At 40.6% G+C, this 24361-nt stretch overlaps 1 protein-coding gene across 2 annotated transcripts in view; it reads left to right on the top strand.

Moving 5' to 3' along the window:
• LOC123770452 (tectonin beta-propeller repeat-containing protein) overlaps positions 1–14632 on the top strand; it is a 72130-nt gene extending 57498 nt beyond the window's left edge. For both annotated transcript variants that reach the window (XM_045762299.2, XM_045762298.2), the window contains exons 14-21: positions 1490–1568; positions 2755–2877; positions 3145–3264; positions 3450–3600; positions 4354–4550; positions 9539–9748; positions 10075–10308; positions 14143–14632. In XM_045762299.2, the coding sequence (XP_045618255.2) occupies positions 1490–1568; positions 2755–2877; positions 3145–3264; positions 3450–3600; positions 4354–4550; positions 9539–9748; positions 10075–10308; positions 14143–14505 (1477 nt within the window). In that variant the 3' untranslated portion in view covers positions 14506–14632. The remainder of the gene's footprint in view (positions 1–1489; positions 1569–2754; positions 2878–3144; positions 3265–3449; positions 3601–4353; positions 4551–9538; positions 9749–10074; positions 10309–14142) is intronic.
• The last annotated feature ends 9729 nt before the right edge of the window (positions 14633–24361 follow it).

The following is a 24361-nucleotide window of genomic DNA, read 5'->3' as shown; positions in this document are numbered from 1 at the left end:
TGCAGGTTGAAGAATGGTGATGTAGGATGCAGGCTGAAGAATAGCAGTGTAGGATGCAGGCTGAAGAATAGTGGTGTAGGATACAGGCTGAAGAAAAGTGGTGTAGGATGCAGGCTGAAGAATAGTGGTGTAGGATGCAGGCTGAAGAATAGCAGTGTAGGATGCAGGCTGAAGAATAGCAGTGTAGAATGCAGGCTGAAGAATAGCAGTGTAGGATGCAGGCTGAAGAATAGTGGTGGAGGATGCAGGCTGAAGAATAGTGGTGTAGGATACAGGCTGAAGAAAAGTGGTGTAGGATGCAGGCTGAAGAATAGCGGTGTAGAATGCAGGCTGAAGAATAGCAGTGTAGGATTCAGGCTGAAGAATAGCAGTGTAGGATGCAGGCTGAAGAATAGCAGTGTAGGATGCAGGCTGAAGAATAGTGGTGGAGGATGCAGGCTGAAGAATGGTGGTGTAGGATGCAGGCTGAAGAATAGTGGTGGAGGATGCAGGCTGAAGAATAGTGGTGTAGGATACAGGCTGAAGAAAAGTGGTGTAGGATGCAGGCTGAAGAAAAGCAGTGTAGGATTCAGGCTGAAGAATAGCAGTGTAGGATGCAGGCTGAAGAATAGCAGTGTAGGATGCAGGCTGAAGAATAGTGGTGGAGGATGCAGGCTGAAAAATGGTGTAGGATGCAGGCTGCAAAATGGTGGTGTAGGGTGCAGGCTGCAGAATGGTGGTGTAGGGTGCAGGCTGCAGAATGGTGGTGTAGGGTGCAGAATGGTGGTGTAGGGTGCAGGCTGCAGAATGGTGGTGTAGGATGCAGGCTGAAGAATAGTGGTGGAGGATGCAGGCTGAAGAATAGTGGTGTAGGATACAGGCTGAAGAAAAGTGGTGTAGGATGCAGGCTGAAGAATAGCAGTGTAGGATTCAGGCTGAAGAATAGCAGTGTAGGATGCAGGCTGAAGAATAGCAGTGTAGGATGCAGGCTGAAGAATAGTGGTGGAGGATGCAGGCTGAAAAATAGTGGTGTAGGGTGCAGGCTGCAGAATGGTGGTGTAGGGTGCAGGCTGCAGAATGGTGGTGTAGGGTGCAGGCTGCAGAATGGTGGTGTAGGGTGCAGGCTGCAGAATGGTGGTGTAGGGTGCAGGCTGCAGAATGGTGGTGTAGGGTGCAGGCTGCAGAATGGTGGTGTAGGGTGCAGGCTGCAGAATGGTGGTGTAGGGTGCAGGCTGCAGAATGGTGGTGTAGGGTGCAGGCTGCAGAATGGTGGTGTAGGGTGTAGGATGCAGAATGGTGGTGTAGGGTGCAGAATGGTGGTGTAGGGTGCAGGCTGCAGAATAATGGTGCGTAGGGTGAAAAATTCCGTTTTTTAAATTATTCAAATGGAAATTTAGTTACTCGACTAACTGAACATGTTTTCAAAAATTGTTGATCTGTCTTACTAAATGTTTTAATATTTGTTTTTCTATTACTGATGTGTAATGACGTTTGTCCCCCGCTCTCCAAGGTTCCACATTAATCTCCAGACATCAAGAGGGGTCGATGCTAATATTGCACTCCACATTAATCCAAGATTTTTTGAGAAGGTTAGTGAAGAATTATTGATGTATCAGCTGTGTCTTAAGATTTTTCTGAAGGTGGAGGGGTGGCCTTTGGCTAATGTGGATAGGAAAGGTTCTTCACTGGGCTAGACAGACAGATGGATGGATGGATGGATAGTGGGGGGGAGCTGGATGGATGATGGGGGGACTTGACAGCATCACCAGAACCATTAATAATTTCAACACGTCACATGACCATGAGTACTGGGACGACGACTCCTTGAGCATTGCTCTCGCCTTGTAACTACACTTAGGTAATTAGTTAATACTGTGTAACTTTGTTCCGGTTTCTTACCGGACTGTTAGGCTCGCCCTGTTCATTACTTGTTTCCTCCTTGTCGCAGATGTCATCTTTTGGGAGGTATTCTCCAGTAGCTCCCAAAGTTTTGGATTGTTTAGCTCTTTTTTTGGAGTCCATCTCAGTTAGAATTTAGCCTGTTGTTCAGGACTTTTATTTCCCTTCCTTTATTTGGCTAAGTAAGGCATTTATAAATATTTGTTCTCATAAGCCTCCAGACATTGCAATAAACTTCTTGCGTCAGAGAGGTTTAGGGTCTGTCCATCATTTAGAAATCTCACCTTCGAGATCATCTTTCTCACGCTCACTTTTAATTCATTTTCGTCTGGGACAGGAAGCCTGTGTGTACAGTAAGGGATATGTATATATACTCTACACTTGTACCGAGGTCCCCCAGTGTTGAATTACTGACCCTTCCCAGCATGCAACCACACAAGAGCTGATGCCTTGGTAGATTAGGTGAACAGAGGCACCAGGTGAAAGGAAACATGCCCAACCATTTCTTTCCAGCCTGGGTAAGGGAACCCGGGATCCCCAATTCTGAGTCGAGAATGAATCCATCTGTACTACAAGACCCTCCTCATTCTTAACTGCAACGTCAGTTATTTTATGTTTGGGAGAAGTTCATATGTTTGCCCATTACCCCCCCCCCCCAACTTCTCCTTGCCTCGTAAAGAGAGCCACATTCTCATCCTGGCTCCCGGGAAGTGAGGGCGGATCTCGGAGGCTTCGTACATAATCCTAAGTCTTAGCTTTACCTTCATCATGTTTGGTGGGCTCCTGAGGGCCCACCAGAAAATGGTTCTTCATTACTTTATAAACTTGGTTTTTGATAGTGAACTTGAATTTTGACTCTTATTGTGTATATTTCAGAACAGTGTGCTTAATAGTAAGAAGAAGGGCATCTGGGGTAGTGAAGTGATCGAGGACCTGACAGGATTGTCTCCCGGTGTTCACTGTGAAGTGTCGGTCGTCTGTGACGACAATGACTTCAAGGTTAGCTCTTCTATTAAAGTATAAATATCTATTACTTAATTGTAAAAACTGGAAGAATATGATAACTTTAAGTTACAGAATATTCACATTAATTCAGACCATTACAATTAGTGAAGAAGCAGGTACTTGGCTATGAATATACTGTACTATATATAGTGTATTATACTACTTACACAGCACTATGAATATACCCCTCTGAAATAATATGAGTTTGTGGAGTGTGGACTGAGAATCCAGAATCATTTTAAAATAACATGCTTGTTTCAGATCTCCATAAACGATAAATTTTGGTGTAGCTTCAAGCATCGTTTTTCATTTGCAAAAATCACACACTTGGTGGTGAGAGGAGGCATCACTGTTGACGCAGTGACCTACAACCATGGAGCTGTGCGTACACCACCTTCAGTACCAGTATATGTCTATAGATTTAATGTTAAGAATCATTATATTGAACTGATTTCTAAAGAAGTGTATCAATTATTTTTTGCAAGTTTTCTGGTAGATAATTAATGGTTTGTCCATGATTAATCTGACCATTTGCTGAATATTTATCGCAGATAATGTTATCACAGGGAGAGCGTCAGTTGAGTGAATGGTACTGGCAAGGCCTGGGCGGACACTTGAAGTGTGTGGAGAGTGGAGCTGGTGGAGTAACCTGGGGCATATCTCATGACTTCCATGTTTACACCTACACGGGAGCTACAGGTGGAGGACTTTATAAAAGTGAGGCATTTGTCATATTTATATCAAATTAATTTGCTACCATCTAACAGGATGGTTTTCTTTAGGACTGCTGTTCATTAATATAGTTGCTTCACGTATCTGTGATCAACCCGTCCTTTCGAATAGTATGGTGCATTTTGACGTATAAATCCCCCCCGAGGGCAAAAACTGATGTAATAAGTCATAGTGGCTTGCAAAATTGAGGTGATGTACAATTTTCTTTTCATGGATCTTCAATTAGGTTAGGTTTGGGGAATTTAGTACGTCAGTTTACCGACATTGGCAGCTCTGGAGAGGCTGGGCTGCTGTAATGCACTGTCCACTGCGGTTGGTTCACAACCGTCCCAGGTACAATTCCCAGACGATGAGATATCGGGGCACATTTCTTTACACGTAATGCGACTGTTCACCTAGTAGTATATAAGTACCTGGGACCTAGCCAACTATTGTGGGTTGCATCCATAAATAATTATCCATAATTAGTTCATCAGTTATTTCCAGTTGATCTCTGCATATCCTATTTGCAATTGCTTATGCAGTTAGACTAACGTGTATCTACTGTAATATTTTAACTCGGTTTTAATAATTGTTATTAGATGATCTATTCAGGGCAATCATTATTAATAAAAGAATTTACTCCACACGAACTAGCACTCTTGTTATGACTTAACAATGGAGACTGAGGCACACCCTCTAGTTTACAAATCAGCATGTATCATGTTGGGTCAATTAAAGGGATGTATCCTCCCACAGCCAGTAGTAATGACACAGGAGTGCAGATTATGAGCGATGTGCGGCACATGTACGTGTGGGAGAATCAGCGCTGGAACCCGGTGACTGGCTTCACCCACCGAGGACTTCCTACTGACCGCCACACTTGGAGCGACCAGACAGGACGTCACCACCGTGCAAAGGAGACCATCAGATTGCAGTCCCGTCATTGGTCTTGGGTGAGGTGTATGAGGAATATCTTGCTTTTATCATGGGTAAAATAACACCTGCTTGATGGGGTTCTAGGAGTTCTTCTACACTCCAAGCCTGGCTCGAGGCCAGGCTTGACTTGAGAGCTTGTAACATTAATGCAAGTAACATTCCAGGTTTACTGTACAGTATATTGGTTTTAATGTGAAAAGTCAATGGGATACATTATTTAATAAATACAAAAGACAGCAATCGATAAAAGTAGTTAAATAATATTAATACTCTTAATGCTGTTGGGTTGTAGTGGTAATTATAAATAATATTAGAGCCATCATTATTGGTTAATCAAATGTGATATTGTTAGTCATACTTGTGCTGGATCTGCCTGAAACGCTATGCGTGCTAGTGGCTTTACAAGGATGTAAGAACTCTTGTATATAAAAATAAAATAAATAAAATGTTATCATAACCAGTATCAAAATATCATCATGATAAATATTATCATGGGGCCTGACGGCTGAGTGAACAGAGCTCGGGATTCGTAGTCTTAAGGTTCCGAGTTCGATCCTCGGCGAAGGCGGAAACAAATGGGACAGTTTTACGCTGATGTCCCTGTTCACCTATCAGTAAATAGATACCTGGGAGTTAGACAGTTGCTACGGGCTGCTTTCTGGGTATGTTTGACAAAAAGGAGGCCTGGTTGAGAACCCGGCCACGGAGATGCTAAGCCTCGAAATCATTTCAAAATAACCTCAAGTATCATTATAGATTATACACGAGTCAGCTTAGGAATGATGTTTGGTATCTGCCCGCTCACAAGTGGCAGTCTTCAACACCAGAATTACTGAACTGTGTTAAGCAAACCTATGATAGTTACTTCTTTATTATGAAGAAATAGAGTAAAATCTGAATATATTGCAGAAAAATCAGTACTGGTTCAAACAGGGTAATTTCAGAAGCTAGCCATTGCTGGTTGGTAGCATGTCATATCTCTTCCTGCTTGGCTCTTCCTCGCACTCACTCATAGACAAATAGCGGTTTTTATTTCCGCACACATTATACCAGTACTGTATAAGGAAACTCTGCAAACACACAGCATAATGGTCCCTATTGTTACCTTATTATAACTTGTTGCAAAGCTGTTACATCTTGTTATGGCATGTTAGAAAGTTGTTACAACTTGTTAGATGCTTGTTACTACACGTTAGAAGGTGTTAAAAGTTGTTCGAACATTGTAGCAATGTCATAGTTTCGTCGTGTGTTTGGCGGGATTCTATCCTAGATGTATCATAAGTGCAGTCAACTATGTTGTATCTGAAGACCAAGGGACCAAAATGCCCCAAGTAAGCACTCACTTCTCCAAAGATACCTGGAGTATCCCTGGAAGGGGTTCTGGGAGCTCTTCTACTCTATATGCTTGACTTGGGGTCAGGCATGACGTGATAACTTGGATCTATATAAAGTTTTGTATCTATATACAATCATGAACCATCATCATCAACAGTATCCCATTTATTATTTTTGCGAGTTGGAACGGTATCTCGCTGGAAGAAATACGAAAGCCTATACACATACGGTCTGCTTTTACATGCTGAGGGAGTTATATGAGAGGCCTGAATCTAGGCCAGAGTAATTTTCTCTCCCTGCTTTCAAGTGGGAAAATGGTCCATTCCTCCTCGGGAGGAATTAATGACTCGTATGAAGCAGCTTTTATTATTTAGCTCTGACTTAGAGATGGATTATAATACATTTCTTGGCAGAGCCAGGCAGCTGACTCCTCTTATTCTCATGTAGAGGAGGAAGTTTGGCCTATGACAGTGAGTGTCAAGACAGTCTGCTCCATTCTGACTTATCTTGACTTATCTGAGGAAGAAATATTTGACATTCAGTACCTTCCTCCCTTGGGTAAAAGTGACTATGTCTTTTTGGGAATAAAGTATGCAATGCGTTATAATCTGGAAGAAAATATGAAGGTTGATGCAATTGAAAAACCTGACTTTAGGAGAGGACATTATGGCAGCCTTAGAAATTATTTTTGTGGGTATAATTGGACAAACTTGTTGCTAGGCAAGGAAGTGAATGAGATGTATGTCAAGTTTTGTGAAATATATGATAAAGGCACAAAAAAATTTATACCAAAACAGAGAAGCAGAACTAGGAAACAGGATTGGTTCAACAGAAAGTGCGAGACGGCCAGAGACCAAAAGACACAAAAATGAAATCAATACAGGAAGAGGCCAAACCCCCAAACATACCAGCGATACAAAGATGCGAGAAACAACTACACGGCAGTGAGGAGAGAGGCAGAAAGAAATTTTGAAAAAGGGATTGCAGACAAATGTAAAACAGAACCAGGTCTATTCTATAAATTCATAAACAACAAATTGCAGGTAAAGGATGATATACAGAGGTTGAAAATGGGAAATAGATTCACGGAAAATGAAAAGGAAATGTGTGAAACATTAAACGAAAAGTTCCAAAGTGTGTTTGTACAAAATGAAATCTTCAGGGAACCAGATACAATAAGAATTCCAGAGAACAACATAGAGCACATAGAGGTGTCTAGAGATGAAGTGGAAAAAATGCTCAAGGAGCTAAATAAGAACAAGGCAGTTGGTCCAGATGGAGTTTCACCATGGGTTCTGAGAGAATATGCACCTGAGCTCAGCATTCCTCTTCAACTGATTTTTCAGGCATCCCTGTTTACAGGAGTTGTAGCTGATGTGTGGAAAAAGGCTAACATAGTTCCAATCTACAAAAGTGGAAGCAGGGAAGACCCCCTTAATTATAGACCGGTATAATTGACAAGTGTAATAGTCAAAATATTGGAAAAAATAATTAAAACTAAATGGGTAGAACACCTGGAGAGAAATGATATAATATCGGACAGACAGTATGGTTTTCGATCTGGAAGATCCTGTGTATCGAATTTACTCAGTTTCTATGATCGAGCAACAGAGATATTACAGGAAAGAGATGGTTGGGTTGACTGCATCTATCTGGACCTAAAAAAAGGCTTTCGACAGAGTTCCACATAAGAGGTTGTTCTGGAAACTGGAAAATATTGGAGGGGTGACAGGTAAGCTTCTAACATGGATGAAAAATTTTCTGACTGATAGAAAAATGAGGGCAGTGATCAGAGGCAATGTATCGGACTGGAGAAATGTCAAGAGTGGAGTACCACAGGGTTCAGTTCTTGCGCCAGTGATGTTTATTGTCTACATATATGATCTACCAGTTGGTATACAGAATTATATGAACAAGTTTGCTGATGATGCTAAGATAATAGGAAGGATAAGAAACTTAGATGATTGTCATGCCCTTCAAGATGACCTGGACAAAATAAGTATATGGAGCACCACTTGGCAAATGGAATTTAATGTTAATAAATGCCATGTTATGGAATGTGGAATAGGAGAACATAGACCCCACACAACCTACATATTATGTGAGAAATCTTTAAAGAATTCTGATAAAGAAAGAGATCTAGGGGTGGTTCCAGATAGAAAACTATCACCTGAGGACCACATAAAGAATATTGTGCGAGGAGCCTATGCAACGCTTTCTAACTTCAGAATTGCTTTTAAATACATGGATGGCGATATACTGAAGAAATTGTTCACGACTTTTGTTAGGCCAAAGCTAGAATATGCAGCGGTTGTATGGTGCCCATATCTTAAGAAGCACATCAACAAACTGGAAAAGGTGCAAAGACATGCTACTAAGTGGCTCCCAGAACTGAAGGACAAGAGCTACGAGGAGAGGTTAGAGGCATTAAATATGCCAAAACTGGAAGACAGAAGAAAAAGAGGTGATATGATCACTACATACAAAATAGTAACAGGAATTGATAAAATCGATAGGGAAGATTTCCTGAGACCTGGCACTTTAAGAACAAGAGGTCATAGATATAAACTAGCTAAACACAGATGCCGAAGAAATATAAGAAAATTCACTTTCGCAAATAGAGTGGTAGACGGTTGGAACAAGTTAAGTGAGAAGGTGGTGGAGGCCAAGACCGTCAGTAGTTTCAAAGCGTTATATGACAAAGAGTGCTGAGAAGACGGGACACCATGAGCATAGCTCTCATCCTGTAACTACACTTAGGTAATTACATGGAGCAGCGGGTCTCTAACTTTGTTGCATTTACACGTCCCCCAAAAAACTGCAACAGTCTGGATTGTTCTCCAGTTCATGGCTCTGCCTAGGGGGGGCTCCATCTGTTTTCCAACAGCACACTGGTGGTTTGTTCTCGGTTAAGTGGTCTCCACCTAGGACCTCCCATTGTGGCATTGGACTCTAGCCATAACTTCTTTTCTGGCTAATTGGACTTTAGTTCCTACAGCAGTCCACAGTCACAAGATTTTAAAACTATGGATGGCCGCTATTGCTTTTACCTGATTGAGATGGGATGTAGATGAAGCTTCCTTTCTGTCATCAAATAATTATCAAAAAGGTCAAAATCAGAATGGCAGTATAACCTGTCTGTGTTCCAGGTTAATCAAGACTTCCTAAATATTATTCTTCATGGCAATCCGAGAGCAGAAAGTCATCAGATGAATGATGCCAAAGGAGGCAGATACCCACACTTGTTTTCTATAAGGCTGTTCCAGTACAGTAGATCGATTTCATCATCACTTTAGCCTAGACCTTTCTAGTGACCTTAGTATAAATTTCTTGTTAATCCTTTGTTTACATTGCATCTGATCACTTACTGGATCGAAAGGAACAGGAATCCACTGCACAGGAAAATAGGGTGAAAAAGTATTAATGTGTGGGTTACAGTTGGTGTTAGTGAGGTGAGATGTGCAATATTTGTACAGGGTATAGTAGGGACATAAATCCACAAAGCAAAAAACCTTCAAAATACACCATAAAACATCTCTTCAATATTATAATGCCTATAATGACCAAAGACGTTTTAAATAAGGAATATATATGAACTGTTGAAGTGCAAATACGGAGAATGATGAAAAAGAAATTCAATTAATTCTAACTTGAGCGTGGGTGCCAACAGACGAGCGAGTGGTGCGTGGACTATCACACCCCAGGAGGAGTCGATCGTGAAGGGTGGCAATATGCCACAGATTTCCCCCTTAGTTACCATGGCCACCGCTACGTGACAGACCTGGTGCGTCGCCGCCGCTGGGTGAGAAAGTGCCGAGTCTCGACGTCGGGTCCCTGGTCACAGATGGAGAAGGTGGCACTTGTTCATGTCTCAGTTTCTGTAAGTTGCATGGCTTGATACCATAAGTTACTTGACTTGTTTCTATAAATTGCATGGCTTGTTTTTTTGTAATTTACCTGGCTTGGTTCTGTAAGTTGTTCTGTAAGTTGCTTTATGACAGAAGAGTAGTTTGCAAAATTATGCAGTTGTTTAAAGCCAGTAATGCACATTTTTATCCATGCAGATACTGTATCTAATACAGTAATTATATTACTACATTTATAGTAATTCTTTAAGTACAGTACATGCCCGTCATTAAATGTAGGAATATACTCATTTCACAAAATCATGGAAGATTAATCAATATTTTATCTTTTTCACCATAGCCAGAGTATGCTGAGGATGGCACAATACCAGTGTGGGGCGTGAGTGTCACGGGTGAAGTTGTGATCCGCCAAGGTGTGACGGAATCCAAACACGAGGGGGAGAAGTGGGTACTGGTACCAGCAGAGTGTCCCATGTGCAGCGTGTGTGCTGGTGTGGACGGCTGTGGGGTGTGGGCTGTGAGCAAAGATGGCCGAGCACATCTGAGGCTTGGCATAACGAAGAAGACTCCACAGGTGAGTCGGCAGGTTTGGGATGTACAACACCACGTGGGGTTCATAGCCTTGACTCGTACTCTGTGGATCATGGGTTTTATCCCCAGAAGAAGTACAAATAGTTGGGCATATTTCCTTTCACCTAATGCCTTTGTTCACCCAACAGTAATTACCTAAGTGTAGTTACAGGATGAGAGCTATGCTTGTGGTGTCCAGTCTTCCCACCATTCTTTTTGTCATATAACGCTTTGTAACTACTGATGTTTTTGGTTTCCTCTATCACCTCACTTAACTTGTTCCAACCATCTACCACTCTTCAAAAGAAAACTTTCTAATATTTTTTGGTACCTTGTTTTCTTAGCTTGAATCTGTGATCTCTTGTTCTTGAAGTTGCTGGTTTTAGGAATTCCTCCTTGTCAATTTGGTCAATTCCTGTTATTATTTTGTAAGTGGTGATCATATCATTTCTTTTTCTTCTATCTTATAGCTTTGGCATATTTTGTACCTCTAGCCTTTCTTTGTAACTTATTTTTCAGTTCCAGGAGCTATTTTGTAGCATGCCGCTGCACCTTTTCCAGTTTATTGATGTGCTTCTTGAGATATGAGTATCTTCTTGAGGTTATCTTGAGATGATTTCGGGGCTTTAGCCCGTGACAGCTGACTAACACCCAGGTACCTATTTTACTGCTAGGTAACAGGGGCATAGGGTGAAAGAAACTCTGCCCAATGTTTCTCGCCGGCGCCTGGGATCGAACCCAGGACCACAGGATCACAAGTCCAGCGTGCTGTCCGCTCGGCCGACCGGGTACCATACAACTGCTGCATATTTCAATTTTGGTTTCACAAAAGTCCAGAAAACCACCCGTAGTTTCTTTAGTATTTCACTATCCATATAATTAAAAGCGACTCGGAAGTTGGAAACAGATGCATATGCTCCTTGCACAATGTTCTTTGTGTTCCTCTGGTGACACTCTACCATCCAAAGCCACCCATAGATTTCTTTCTTTGTTAGAGTTCTTTAATTGCTTTAAACATAATTAGTAAGTTGTGTGTGTAAATTGTGAAAAAATTCAATTTTCTCTGATACCACATTCAATAATGCTGCATTTATTCACATTGAATTCCATTTGCCACATAGTGCTCCAAGCACTTATTTTATCTAGACCAATTGAAGGGTATGACAATCTTGGTCTCCTATCTTCCTTAGTAGCTTAGCATCATCAGCAAACATGTTCATGTATTCCTTCTGGTAGATGGTAGAGCGTTTATGTAGCTGATGAACATCATTGGTGCAAGAACTGAACCCTCTGGTACTCCGCTAGTAACACTCCTCCAGTCAAATACAGTACATTGCTTCTGATTACTGCCCCCATCTTTCTGTTAGTTTGAAAATTTTCATCCATGTCAGATGTCTCCCTGTCACCCCTCCAGCATGTTCCAATTTCCAAAACAACCTTTTGTGTGGGACTTTGTCAAAAAGCCTTTTTTAGGCCCAGATAGATATATTCTACCCAATCATCTTTTTTCCTCAATCTCTGTGGTTTTATCATAAAAGTTAAGTAGATTTGTTACACAGGATCTTCCTGTTCGAAAACTAAACTGTCTGTCTGTTATTGTATAATTTCTCTCCAGATATTCAACCCATTTGGTTTCAACTATTTTTTCCAGTGTTTTGACTATATGCTTGTTAATGATACCGGTCTATAATTTAGAGGGTCTTCTCGCCACCATTTTTGTAGACTTGAACTAGTTGCATTTTTCCATGTCTGCTAAGATTCCTTTACACAAAGATATCTGAAATATCAATTCAAGTGGAGTGGTGAGCTCAGGTGTGCATTCTCTCAGGACCCAAGGTGAAACTTCATCTGGTCCAACTGCCTTGGGTCTTCCTAGCTCCTTGAGTCATTTTTCCACTTTGTCTTGACACCTCTATGTACTCTATGATAATCTCTGAAATTGGCACTGTTTCTGGTTCTCTGAAAAACTCATCTTACATTAATAAACTTTAGAACTGTTCATTTAAGGTTTTACACATTCTTTTTCATTCTGTGTGAATCTGTTCCCCCATTTTCAATCTCTGGATTTCATCCTGTACATGCAGCTTGCTTTTAATAAATTTATAGAATAGGTCTGTTTTACATTTGTCCACTATCTCTTTCTCAGAGTTTCTCTTTCCTCACTGCCGTGTAGTTATTTCTTGTTTGTTTTTGTTTCTGGTATGTTTGAGGGTTAGGCCTTCTTGAGGTTATCTTATGATTTTCGGGGCTTAGCGTCCCCGCGATCCGGTCCTCGACAAGGCCTCCTTTTTGTTACACATCCCCAGGAAGCAGCCCGTAGCAGCTGTCTAACTCCCAGATACCTATTTACTGCTAGGGAACAGGAGCATCAGGGTGAAAGAACCTCTACCCATTTGTTTCCGCCTCCACTGGGAATCGAACCCGGAACCTCAGGATTACGAATCCGAAGCTCTGTCCACTCGGCTGTCAGGCCCCTATATTGAACTCATTTGTGTTCTTTTCCCCATTCTCTTCTAGATTATAAGACATTACATGCAGTACAGTATTTTATTTGCAAGAAAACATGGGCTGCTCTTACCCGAGAGAGGTACTGAATGTTTTTATTTTTTCCCCTTTCTGGTGAATATCAAATCCATCATTGATGGAACATCATCATCTCTCATTCTCATAACCTGCTTAATGTTTTGATACACGAATGTCTCAAGGATGAGGTTTTCGAATCTGCCATTCCAAATGTCCTTCGTTTTTGCTTCATTGGCTTACCCAGTTTATTGGTTTCAAATTGAAGTCACCGAGTACCAACAATCAGGATTTATTTTGATCTGCTTTTACTATAATCTTTCTCATGATCATTGAGATCCTCACTTTTGTCATTCATCTCATTAGGCTATGTGTTGCTGTAGAAGGTTCTTTGCTTCTTGACGTGGTACCCAGTCATTTGCGTGACTGTCATTAAGGTATTGTTAACTGCTTCAGCTTGACTCCCAGGATTATCGTCCCTGGAGCCGATTGTTGAGAATTAATAATCCTTGGAGTATCTTTCCTATGGCTGTTTGACATAGCTTTCTTCATTGCGTGGTTCTCTTTAGTTGGGCCAGTACCTAAGCAGTGCCTTTAGGACTTCATATCTGGCCGAGGCATTGTTGCTGGCCTTGTTATAACACGCAAGCTCTAGCTATGTATGTATTGTCTGTTATATGCTCTACAGTGGCTATCTTTAAACCAGATTTTCACTTGAGGTTGTAAATGTTCCTCATTTTTGTTTACCCTTTTAGTTCATGGCTACAAATGCCTTTTTTTCATAATTGATTGCAGTCTGTGTACACTCCTTTTGTAACTAGATCGCTTTCCTGTGGCTTGGGCTGGTGTTGGTTGATCTAGCACCTGTTCTCACCCCTTAGGTGAGACAGAGCACTAAGTAGATGTTACCAGCTCCTTAATGTACTTGTCACGGGGCTAAAAGTCAATTAGAGCCTGGTGTATGATCAGTGTTCTGGGTAGATTTAGGAGTGAACAGGAGCAAACAAGTTCTGTCTCTTGTTAGCAGGCTTAGAGCTCTTCTTTCCCACACATCAACTTCAGTCTAACTCTACTCATTTTCCCTGGAAAACAATCTGCCATTTGGTTTACAACCAGGTCCCCAAAAGTTTTGTAAACAAAGAATAGGGTCCATCATACTCAGAGAATGTGAATCATTAAAGTAGATCATGACAACCTGCCATTACATATGAGTACAGTATATGAGATCAGATATTAGTTTAACTCTAGCTTAGTGCCATATTTTGCCATTCCCAAACAGGGCTGTTTTTCCAATTCAGATTTCATAATTGTGTTACAGGGTACAGACTGGGTCAACATTGATTCACCAGGACAGCCACTTGTAGAAGTTAGTGCTGGTGCTGGAACAGTGTGGGGCTTGGACCGAGACGGTTCTCTTTACCGTCGGACAAATGTCCTACCCCTCTTCCCAGAAGGAACCAGCTGGGAGTGGGTATGTGGAAATATCGCGAGTTTTAGTGTTGGTGCCGACGGATCTCTGTGGGCAGTGTTGGACTCCTATGTCACAGAAAAGGGAACAGTACAGGGAGTGATTGCACGCAGACTTGGAATATCGCCATCTTGTCCATTAGGCACAAGCTGGGAATACACAGTAGGTACTGGTTGGAGCTCCATTTGTGCACGTGTCCCTCTTCCATCGTGACAATGGAGGTAAAAACAATGTTTACTTTTGTACATGTAATGTTAATAGATTGTAAGTTTTTGAGATTCCTTTATACGATGTTCATACTATTCAGTATTTAACTGTTTAAACGTAACCCTTCGAGTATTATATGGATTTTATTACATACATTATCATCCTATTTCCCCACTTTGATGTGATAAAGAGGCATCACACCATAAAACAAGAATTGGAGAAAGGTTGTAAATTTTATAAAATAAATGAATCTCTTCTCCATTCACGATATCATTCACATTACATACCGTCGTAAATAAACAAACTCCAGCATACAAGATAAATTGTTCATTATGTGATGCCTCATAACATCTATAATAGCTACCATTGCTTCTATAAGAATCTCTTAAGAAGTATATGATAATGAAAACTAGATTTTTAGTAAAACGAATAATTGGCAGCTTCTCTTCATGCATTGTCTGGGTATGTGCTGGTCTTTAAAAGGTGCAGTCCAACACAACAACATTTTGAGTATATCATGTGAGACTTGAGTTGTGAAGATCTCGAGGTATACATATCAAATACAGGTGAATATCATGGTTGTTATCCTACAATAATAATTCTTCATTGATGCAGAAAATAGGCCACAATAATGTGACTGAAATAAATAAATCGAGTGATTCGTATGAAATGAAAATAATGACATTTCAGTTAGCCGGGGGCTCTTTATCAAGGGTCAGATTCACGAAGCAGTTACGCAAGTACTTACGAACGTGTACATCTTTCCTCAATCTTTGATGGCTTTGGTTACATTTATTAAACAGTTTACAAGCATGAAAACCTCCCAATCAATTGTTTTTGTTATTATAAACAGCCTCCTGGTGCTTCAGAGCTCATTAACTGTTTAATAATTGTAAACAAAGCCACCAAAGATTGAGAAAAGATGTACAGGTTCGTAAGTGCTTGCATAACTGCTTCATGAATCTGGCCCCAGGTAGTGAATTGATAAGGTCACAGCTTGGTGACAGGCCAAGATGAAACGAAACATCGTCACTTTCATTTTATTTCATATTCCTTGGCTATGTTATTTGGAGACTGACATCGGTATTAAAAGTTAATATGGCAAGTAGAAGTCATAGTTTCCACATTGCTTTTTTCTCTGCTGGATATACAGGGCAAATGTACAAGAGATAATGAATATTAAATTGACAATGCAGTGAACGCCTGAGTCGAACCACAACATACCGAGTTTTCTAACGTGCAATACATAAGTGTACAGTATATGATTAAAACTATTGAATACTTTACTTGGGCATTGTTGAGAAGATTTTCCAGCAGTCACTCATGCGATCATCATAGTCAGGAAGTACTGTATTTTCTGGCACCTAGAGAGCATGTTGTTTATCCAGCGGTGGATAAACGGTGCATGGAAATACAATTTACACATGTAAGTTGTATTTACAGGTACAAAATCTTATGTTTTTCCTTATAAAATCACTTTAACCCTTTAACTGCGCGGCCTATAAATATGACATCCCCCCAGTGCGCAGGAAATAAAACCTTGGGAAAAAAATTTTTCTTCGGAAAGTGTCAAAAACCCCTCCCTGTATATGGGTATAGCAACGCAAGTTTGAAATTGTACTTATTTTGGCTGCAATGGGGTCTGAAAGGTGGGCCGTGACGTCATAATTCCCCGTGCGCCAGAGCAGTATGCACCCGGGGCCGGTGGGGCACCCGGGGCGGGGCACGCGAGTTGCCGCGAATATATTTTTGCACTTTTTTTGCGCACAGTTCCAAATACATTTTATTTGTTTTTACATGCTAATCCTATGTATAATGAACACGTACACTATATTATGGCAGTAAAACATCCATACTGTCCGAAGACACTGTGTTACGTGCATGACACTTGTGTACACATATGTTACACATATTTACCATGTATCATGCTAATTTATGTATATATACAATCTATTTACAGACTATACACTGTCACACACTATATACATTCACCATCAACACATTCAGAACACCGCGAGTGTGAGCCGCCACACCCAGCCAGCCCTCCCTCACTCCTCCAACTCGCCAACATTGCTCCTCCAAATCATACAGTTATTCACACGAATGTTTCAAGTTCATTTATGTATATTTACAACATATGTACACACACTACACTGCCACACACTATATACATTCACCATCAACACACTCAGAACATCGCGAGTGTGAGCAGCCACACCCAGCCAGCCCTCCCTCACTCCAACATCTTACTCGCCAACATTGCTCCTCCCATCATACTGTTATTGTATTTATTACACAATTTACACATGTTATATATACCTATCGACATGTTTTATTTACCAGAACTATGCAAGTAAGCCGGTATTGTGTCCAAACAGTATAGTGGCCACCATACACTGCATGACAAATCACACAGCAGACAGCAGACGACGCCACGATTATGAAGTCGCCTTCCTCACCAAAATAGCTCCTCACAACATACTCCTGGTGCTGTTATTACACTATTCCACACACACTGTATATACCCATGTACATGTGTGTTCCCCATAGCGAACCACGAAGCTAGCATGGTGAGCATAACATGAGTTACTGCCACACAGTGAGGCTACCTCAATTCTCTTCCTTCCTCCCTCCCTCACCAAAATTTCTCCTTCCTACGCACAACGCTCATTATAACCACAATTATGGTCACTAATACCTGTAAATGAATAATTGACCACAAGTTTATTTTGAAAAGGAACCTAAAAAGTCGTTTGAAGATTCCTAGATGGACAAAATAATGCTGTGGTGCTGTGGCTAACGCTGTGAACATCGTGAACAGCATTGAATCACTGATATTTGAACGTTGTACCCAGTCATTATCACACTCGGGCTCTTCTATAATACTATCATGGCTAAATAAAACAGATTATATATATATTTTGACAATATTAGGCAATGCTGTGGTCACACGCTGAACAGCAGTGCTGTGCGCTCATGCTGCGAGCGCCAGCCTTGGTTGCTCACTCACTACTCAGGCTCTGACACCCGGCAATGTGGACCATGATTTTTTTTAAGATGGCGTCTGTTTACAAGACCCCTGAGGAAGCTGATGTGAACCCCATGTAGCCGCGGGAGTTTTGAATGGAACGTGAAAAATAAAAACACCCGGGGGTGTGTTGCGCACCCTAAGCCTGGGCCTGCAGGCGCGTTGCGCAGTTAAAGGGTTAAAATAACAATCAATATATTTATGATGAAACATACTTAAAAAAAAGATCTTTAAAGCATCCTTGTAAATTAGTTACATTAGTTACATATGCCAGAAAATGCAGTATTGTACTCGCCTAATTGTGCTTGCGAGGCAAGTACAATACTGCATTTTCTGGCATATATTGTACCAAACAGTTGTACAGTACGGTATATGATTCTGATTATCTTGAAGTTGTAAAGCTAGAAGATGAACTTGATGGTTCAAGAGAGAGAGACCCGTTAAAATTAATTGGTTTATCTGGTATTGCATCATAGAGAATGGGTCAGATGTACCGCAGACAAGAAATGAGGTAACGGGAACAGTTTTGCTTAGCCATGATTGATGACAAAATTGTTACACTACTATGCCAGTTACTGGTGTGCTAGTGTATATACAGTATATATATATATATACTGTATATGTACAGTATATTTATATATACTGTGTATATACATTATATATAATATATACAGTATATACAGTACTGTATATAGTTCTGTGTAGAAAATAGCGTTCATGGCCTATGAAGTTTCTATCAAGAACCCGAAGGTCGTTGCAAAGGCTCACTTATAACATTAAGGAATCGTCGTCAAAGTGATAAAGTGGCTCAAATAGTTTTGAATATTAGTCCATTTATTATTGCATTTTTTTAGAATTTGTCATTTTATGTACAATACAGTATACAGTGTATGCATTCCTTCCATGTAGGGTACTGTAGTTATATATTTTGTATACAGTTTCTCTGTTTGAATTAAGAATATATTGTGCTCTTTGTGCCACTACAGAAGTCAGTATTTTTGGTTTTCCAGTCAAAATATTTGCTTTAGAAGCATATGATGTCATCTAATTATTCACTATTACCACCCCCCTTTTCCCACTTTCATACGACAGGGAGGTCTTACCTTGGAGACGGAAGAAATGTGAATAATACTGTAGAATGAAAGAATGTAAATATTAAAGTGAAAAAATGTCGTTTGTTCAAAATATCATTCACAATTTATATAATGACATGAAATAGCCTCACTGCACATGTACTGCACTTTAAGGCCCTTTATTTCTATATATTTATATTTTTCAGCTGCACAGTTTCTGTATTTCTAAAGATTTATATTTGAATACCCTAAGTAAAATAGGCAAACTTTAAATGTGAACTAACAGTCTCTTAACCAGATATGCCTATTATTCCAAAACTCTGTTCCTACATAAAACTAGGTTAAATAGTATACAGTATTAGCGGTGTGTGGTACAGTATTTGCCGGTGTAAAAGATGCACCCTTGCATAGGATACACCCCTAATTTACAAGGCTATTTTTGTGGAAAAAACTATATTAGTTTGTTTCATCATACATTTATTGAAAAATATTTTCAAGTGGATTTTGTATCTCAAGTCTTACCTCCTCTAAGATCAGCTGTGTAGTTGTTTATATTTTGGGCAAGAGAATTGCTATACAGGATGTGAAACTTTTATTTCTGGATGTGATGTTTTGTGTTGCTGCATCAGGCCACCAGGGCTACGCACCCGGCGGTGGCACTCTCAGTGGTGGGGCATCATCATAACGCTCTGGTTTTGTTGTCATTCACTCATTGCAAATGGCTGGCTGGCGAATGCAAGTTGAACATTCCTTTAAAATTTCTAGGAGCATTTTTCATTTATGTAATGAATGTGTTTTAAAAGTAACACAGTCATTAAATAATGTATGACATAGATTTGGGTTATGTATGCTGGGTAAGGTTGCGAGATGTGAGCTTCCTTCATAACTGCTGACGTATATCGTAAGCAATTTTTCGTAAGTTTGTGATAAGACTGTGATAACTCTGCCTGTTTTCAATATTTTATTATTAGTAACAATTGACTGTAATAATTTGGCTCGTTTTCAATATTTTATTATTAGCAACGATTTTTGTGCCTAGCAAACTTAGTATGCTCATCTGGCTCCCTTGCCTATGGCGCTCGGTCTCGCATTCGTAATATGGCTGCAATAGACGCGGGGCCATTTTTTATACATTTACAAATAAAAAAACGCCTCTTGTACGCCGACAAATACGGTAATTAAAATCTGAATGATTTTGCCTGATATATAAGAAAAACAAAATTAAAAGCTCTAGCAATTAAATTATAACTGTGTCTGCTAACTAGGCCTAGTAGTGTGATTCTGACTCATAGGTATGACACACACACTCTTAACATTTACACACAAAAATCACAATTGCGTGATGCATCAAATGAACAAATCCACAAGGGCCGTGACGAGGATTCGAACCTGCGTCCAAGAGCATCCCAGACGCTGCCTTAATCGACTGAGCTACGACATGGTCAAAAGGAGTTGAAACCAAAGTTCTACTTACTGGATCCTGCAGTCTCTCCAAGGCACAAACCAGGGTTTTACTCATAACTCAGTCGATTAAGGCAGCGTCTGGGGTGCTCTCGGACGCAGGTTCGACTCCTTGTCACTGCGTAGATTTGTTCACTCTTAACATTTTGTATACACACACTCTTGTATTCTATATATAAACACACTTACATGGGCTGTATTTTGGGATCACAATTAGTACTTTATAAGATTTACAGAACTATGGGCCAACTTATTTAGTAACATAAGAGTATCTTACACGTTCCAATAATAATCTGAGAAAATCTTGGATCGTTCAATTCCTTTGGTCCTGCTCCAAAATATTCTCATAGATATGCCACATTATTGTGATTTTGTTGTGAATATAATAATATTGCTATCACCTCACTGACAATTACAAATACATTTATGTTGGACAAGTTTTAAAATTCCTTTGTTTTTACTAATTCCTTTCAACAGTAATTAGTAAAACAAAATTGTATTTAATTTTTTACAGTGTAATATTCACATAATTTTCTTGTGATTAAATTTTGTTAAGTAGGAATAGTGTCCCCCCCCCCTACCATTTTTTGAACAATATCAATTCATCTGCAAAGTCGGTGGTGCACCTATTTCAATTTTCCAAAGACCGTTGCAGAGTTATTGGTGATGTTTTGACGCTGTAACTTTTGTGAGTAAATTTACACCTTGGATATCTTGCTCAGTGACCAGAAATGTGAAATTATAATGACTTACACAGGGAAGTCAGTCAGTGTAGGAAGTTACAAGCACACTCGCATATCCTCCGTCATTTGTTCAAATCTTCACGGATAGCTTATATCTGTTGACATTCTTCTTGTACATTCATAGTGCCTCAGAGTTCATTAATTTGCTCATAGCTTTGATATATATGTATAATATTATAGTACACATCATATTATTTAGTGATGCAAATATTTTGGGTTACAAAGATCTGTACTGCTTAGATGACCTGATTGTTTCCATTGTTGTAATATTAGGTACATACTGTATTGCCATACGATACGTATTCCATCGAATTTTGTGATGAAACCTACATTAAGGTATGTGTTTAGGGCATGCCAAAATAGTGCATAAATGAATCTTTAATTGCGCTGCAGTTTTTCTGTGGCTTTTAGGTAGATAAATGGCAATTCCAATGATATGTGTTTCACTGCCCACAAAATGGTTGTGAAAATATTTGTGCTCATTTATTTATTTATACCACCCCAATACTTATTTCTATTTTGATGGACCTGAAATATGTAAACAGCTGTTATACTGCCTGTGTGACTATTAGTGCTGTCGTTGCTCTGTTCATTGGTCGGAGTGGCGTTTTTTTTATGTTTAATTGTTTTTAACACTTTGGCTGGGTAGGCGGGCGACCTGCAGCACACCTCAAGGTAGGCCGAGCGTTGCCCGGGAACACACAACCATGCTCAAGTGTTTATACTGTACTCTTTCCAGTTTTCTCACCGCAATTGTCATGCTACGTCTTTCATTTTGGTATCAAATTGTTCACAATAGAATGCTCTAAAGGGATATATGCATATAATGTCAAATAGAAGAACAACATTACCAATACCATAAGTTAAAGTACATCGTCATAGGGAAAAAAAGGGCTTTTCGTCATTATTTATTGTCGTTATTCATTCCCGACGTTATTTGTTACACTATTTCACTAGTTTTTGTCTTGTTTCCTTCGTAAGTGTTTGGGCCACAATATCATGTGTAAAAAAAAATGATTAAACATATCTGTACTTGGCAACCATGATGTTTGTACAGCATGAATTGAGCATTTAGGTAGAACCCTTCCACTTCCTTCGAAGGGCAAGATTTCCTAAAGTCACTCAACAGATGTTTTACAGATGGAGGGGATGTGGGTAAGCATTACCGCTTAGCCACCCAGTATGTCCTCTTGCGATGGTACAAGCCAAAGCATGATGCGGCACACAGTGCCAAACCACACGACTTGCACTTATACCCGGTATCCTTTCTTTTACCAGACTTGTAGCAGACGCGACACTTCAGAGCTTTGGTTAGGTTGTCATGTGAGGTATACAGAGAATGGAAAGGTGTTGGCGCACATTTAAAAAAAAAGTCCCGTAATAATCGGACAATAAATGGAATTTTTACAAATATTTTAATTGTTGACATCTTTGGCATCATCCCCTGAACTGAGGATATAGATTTTTGTACCAAAAGTGTTACTGACATGTGCTCACATTTAATTTTTAACATGTTTTTATTTCTTTTCTTTGTAATATTAAAGAATAAATAGATGGAAGAGAGAAGGGTAGCAGATGAATACAAGCAGTGTAAGTGAGTATGTGGTGCAAGAGTTGTGAGAGAGAATACGATCGTAGAGGTACACAAAACCTGCAAGGCTGATGAATAAACTCCCCCATCCCCCCTCCATACGTTCAACGAGTGTAAGAATTGGAGGCTACCTGCAAGCACCAGGGAGCCACCTAAGGATCTCTCCCAGAAAAAAATGCAAAAAATAAACTAGTTGACGTCTCACTATTATTGCAAGATTTTCTTGCCAATAAAAATATAAATATAATACTTTATGTGGTTGTTGCATCTACCCAGCAGGTGCAGCCCTTGGAGGGGGGGGTGGGGGGGGGGTAAAACAGGTGGTTCAGTGTGGCCCATGTGAATCGGTCAGCTTGTCTGGTTAGCTCAGATATTGAGTCAAGTGGGCATCATAGAGTTGGTATCCCTATCAGTCCCTGGGATACTATTCACGCCCTTCAATAGTGGCCTACATATATTGTTCCAGTTACCCCTAAGGTTGCCCATGTGCTTATGACTCCCCTTGTTGGGCTCCATGATGGGTAGGGGTGCAGGGCTGCAAAGTCTAATTTCTGTTTACTTTAGTGTCTTCTCAGTATTGTGGAATGGGTGGCCAGGCCACCGCGTTGAACTGTAGTGGAAGATCGGGCTCCATAGCTTCAGCTATGGTGGGCCCAGACCAGACTTAGTCTTTGGCTACTCCCTTCTAATCCTCCCCTCCTTCTCAGCCTCTTCCTTGGCAGGGTCAACCTCTGCATCCCCAGTAGTGACTACCACATCACTTGAGTTCAGTCTTTGATGGTTACTATAGTGTCTTTTATGCTCTCCTCCTTCCAAGAGGTCCAAGGCACCATCCTTGCCATCAAGTGCACACATTTTCCACAACTGCTGATACATTCCACGATCTGTTCATCCCTGATATGGCCTAATTATTGAGATATCTTCCATGATGACCATATCCAGTCATCATGTCATTATATATGAGAGTTACACATACTCAGACACCTTATTGACTCTGTGGATGTTCCAGTTCAGTTTAATCCCACCCAGACTGGTACCTGCATCAAGTGCGACGTGCAGTACATAGCACTCCTCTATCCCACCTTCCTCCCTTTCCTCAGGTCCACAACCGTGTCTAAGTCTTGACCCCCAGCACCTCCACAAGCCCCTTGCCCCCTACCCCCTTCTTCCACCTTGCTCTCCTACAGTCTGAGACTGTAGATGTTCCTCTGGTGTTACTGGCCAGCATTTCTACCTTACCTTCCCACTCTTTCCCTGCCCATCATTTTTGCATCATCTTTTCGCCTCTTTGCTTTTCTTTATCCACTGTAGGCCCCTTCAGTTCTCGGTCTCATCTTCCCTCTCTGTCCTTCCCTGTCTTTTGGCACTTATTGACATATGACTATTGGGCCAATGTCCACCCTCCACCCTACCATCCTCATGTCACCCACTCTTGTTCTCCCTTCCCACCTGAGACAATAGCAGCTATCTCTTAGTAGCATTAACCTGGTCTTTTTTCCCTCTTCTTCCCTGGCAGGTAAGAAGGCATTAAACCCGTCCCCACCCTCCGTTTTTATTCCTGCACCTCGTCACATCTCGGTAGCTGAGCTATCTGTCCTCACTGTAGGTGTTCCCAGTGCCCTTGTTCCTTCCTCTAATGTTGCCTGTTCTCCAGAGCACACTGTCCTTCAGCCTGACTTACTTATGTGTCGACTTACTTATGATCCTTACTACAGCCCCCTTCCCCTTAGCCATCTCTGCTGACTTTAGCTATGCCCCTAACTCTGATTTCTCTGATCCTGATCTTACCTGTGTCTTTTTCTTTCCTTTGTATCTTTAATTTCTTCAGTTTTCTTGTAATTATTCTGTCCCACTTTGTCATGCACCTCCTTGTACAAGTCCCGATTTTTGGGATGATTGTACGTCTTGATCAAACCACACACTAGAAAGTGAAGGAACAACGACGTTTCGGTCCATCCTGGACCAT

The sequence above is a fragment of the Procambarus clarkii genome, chromosome 46 (genome assembly GCF_040958095.1).
Source record: "Procambarus clarkii isolate CNS0578487 chromosome 46, FALCON_Pclarkii_2.0, whole genome shotgun sequence".
NCBI classification, from domain to species: domain Eukaryota; kingdom Metazoa; phylum Arthropoda; class Malacostraca; order Decapoda; family Cambaridae; genus Procambarus; species Procambarus clarkii.
Note: the sequence above shows the minus strand (reverse complement) of the source record. Positions and strands in the feature narration are given on the sequence as shown.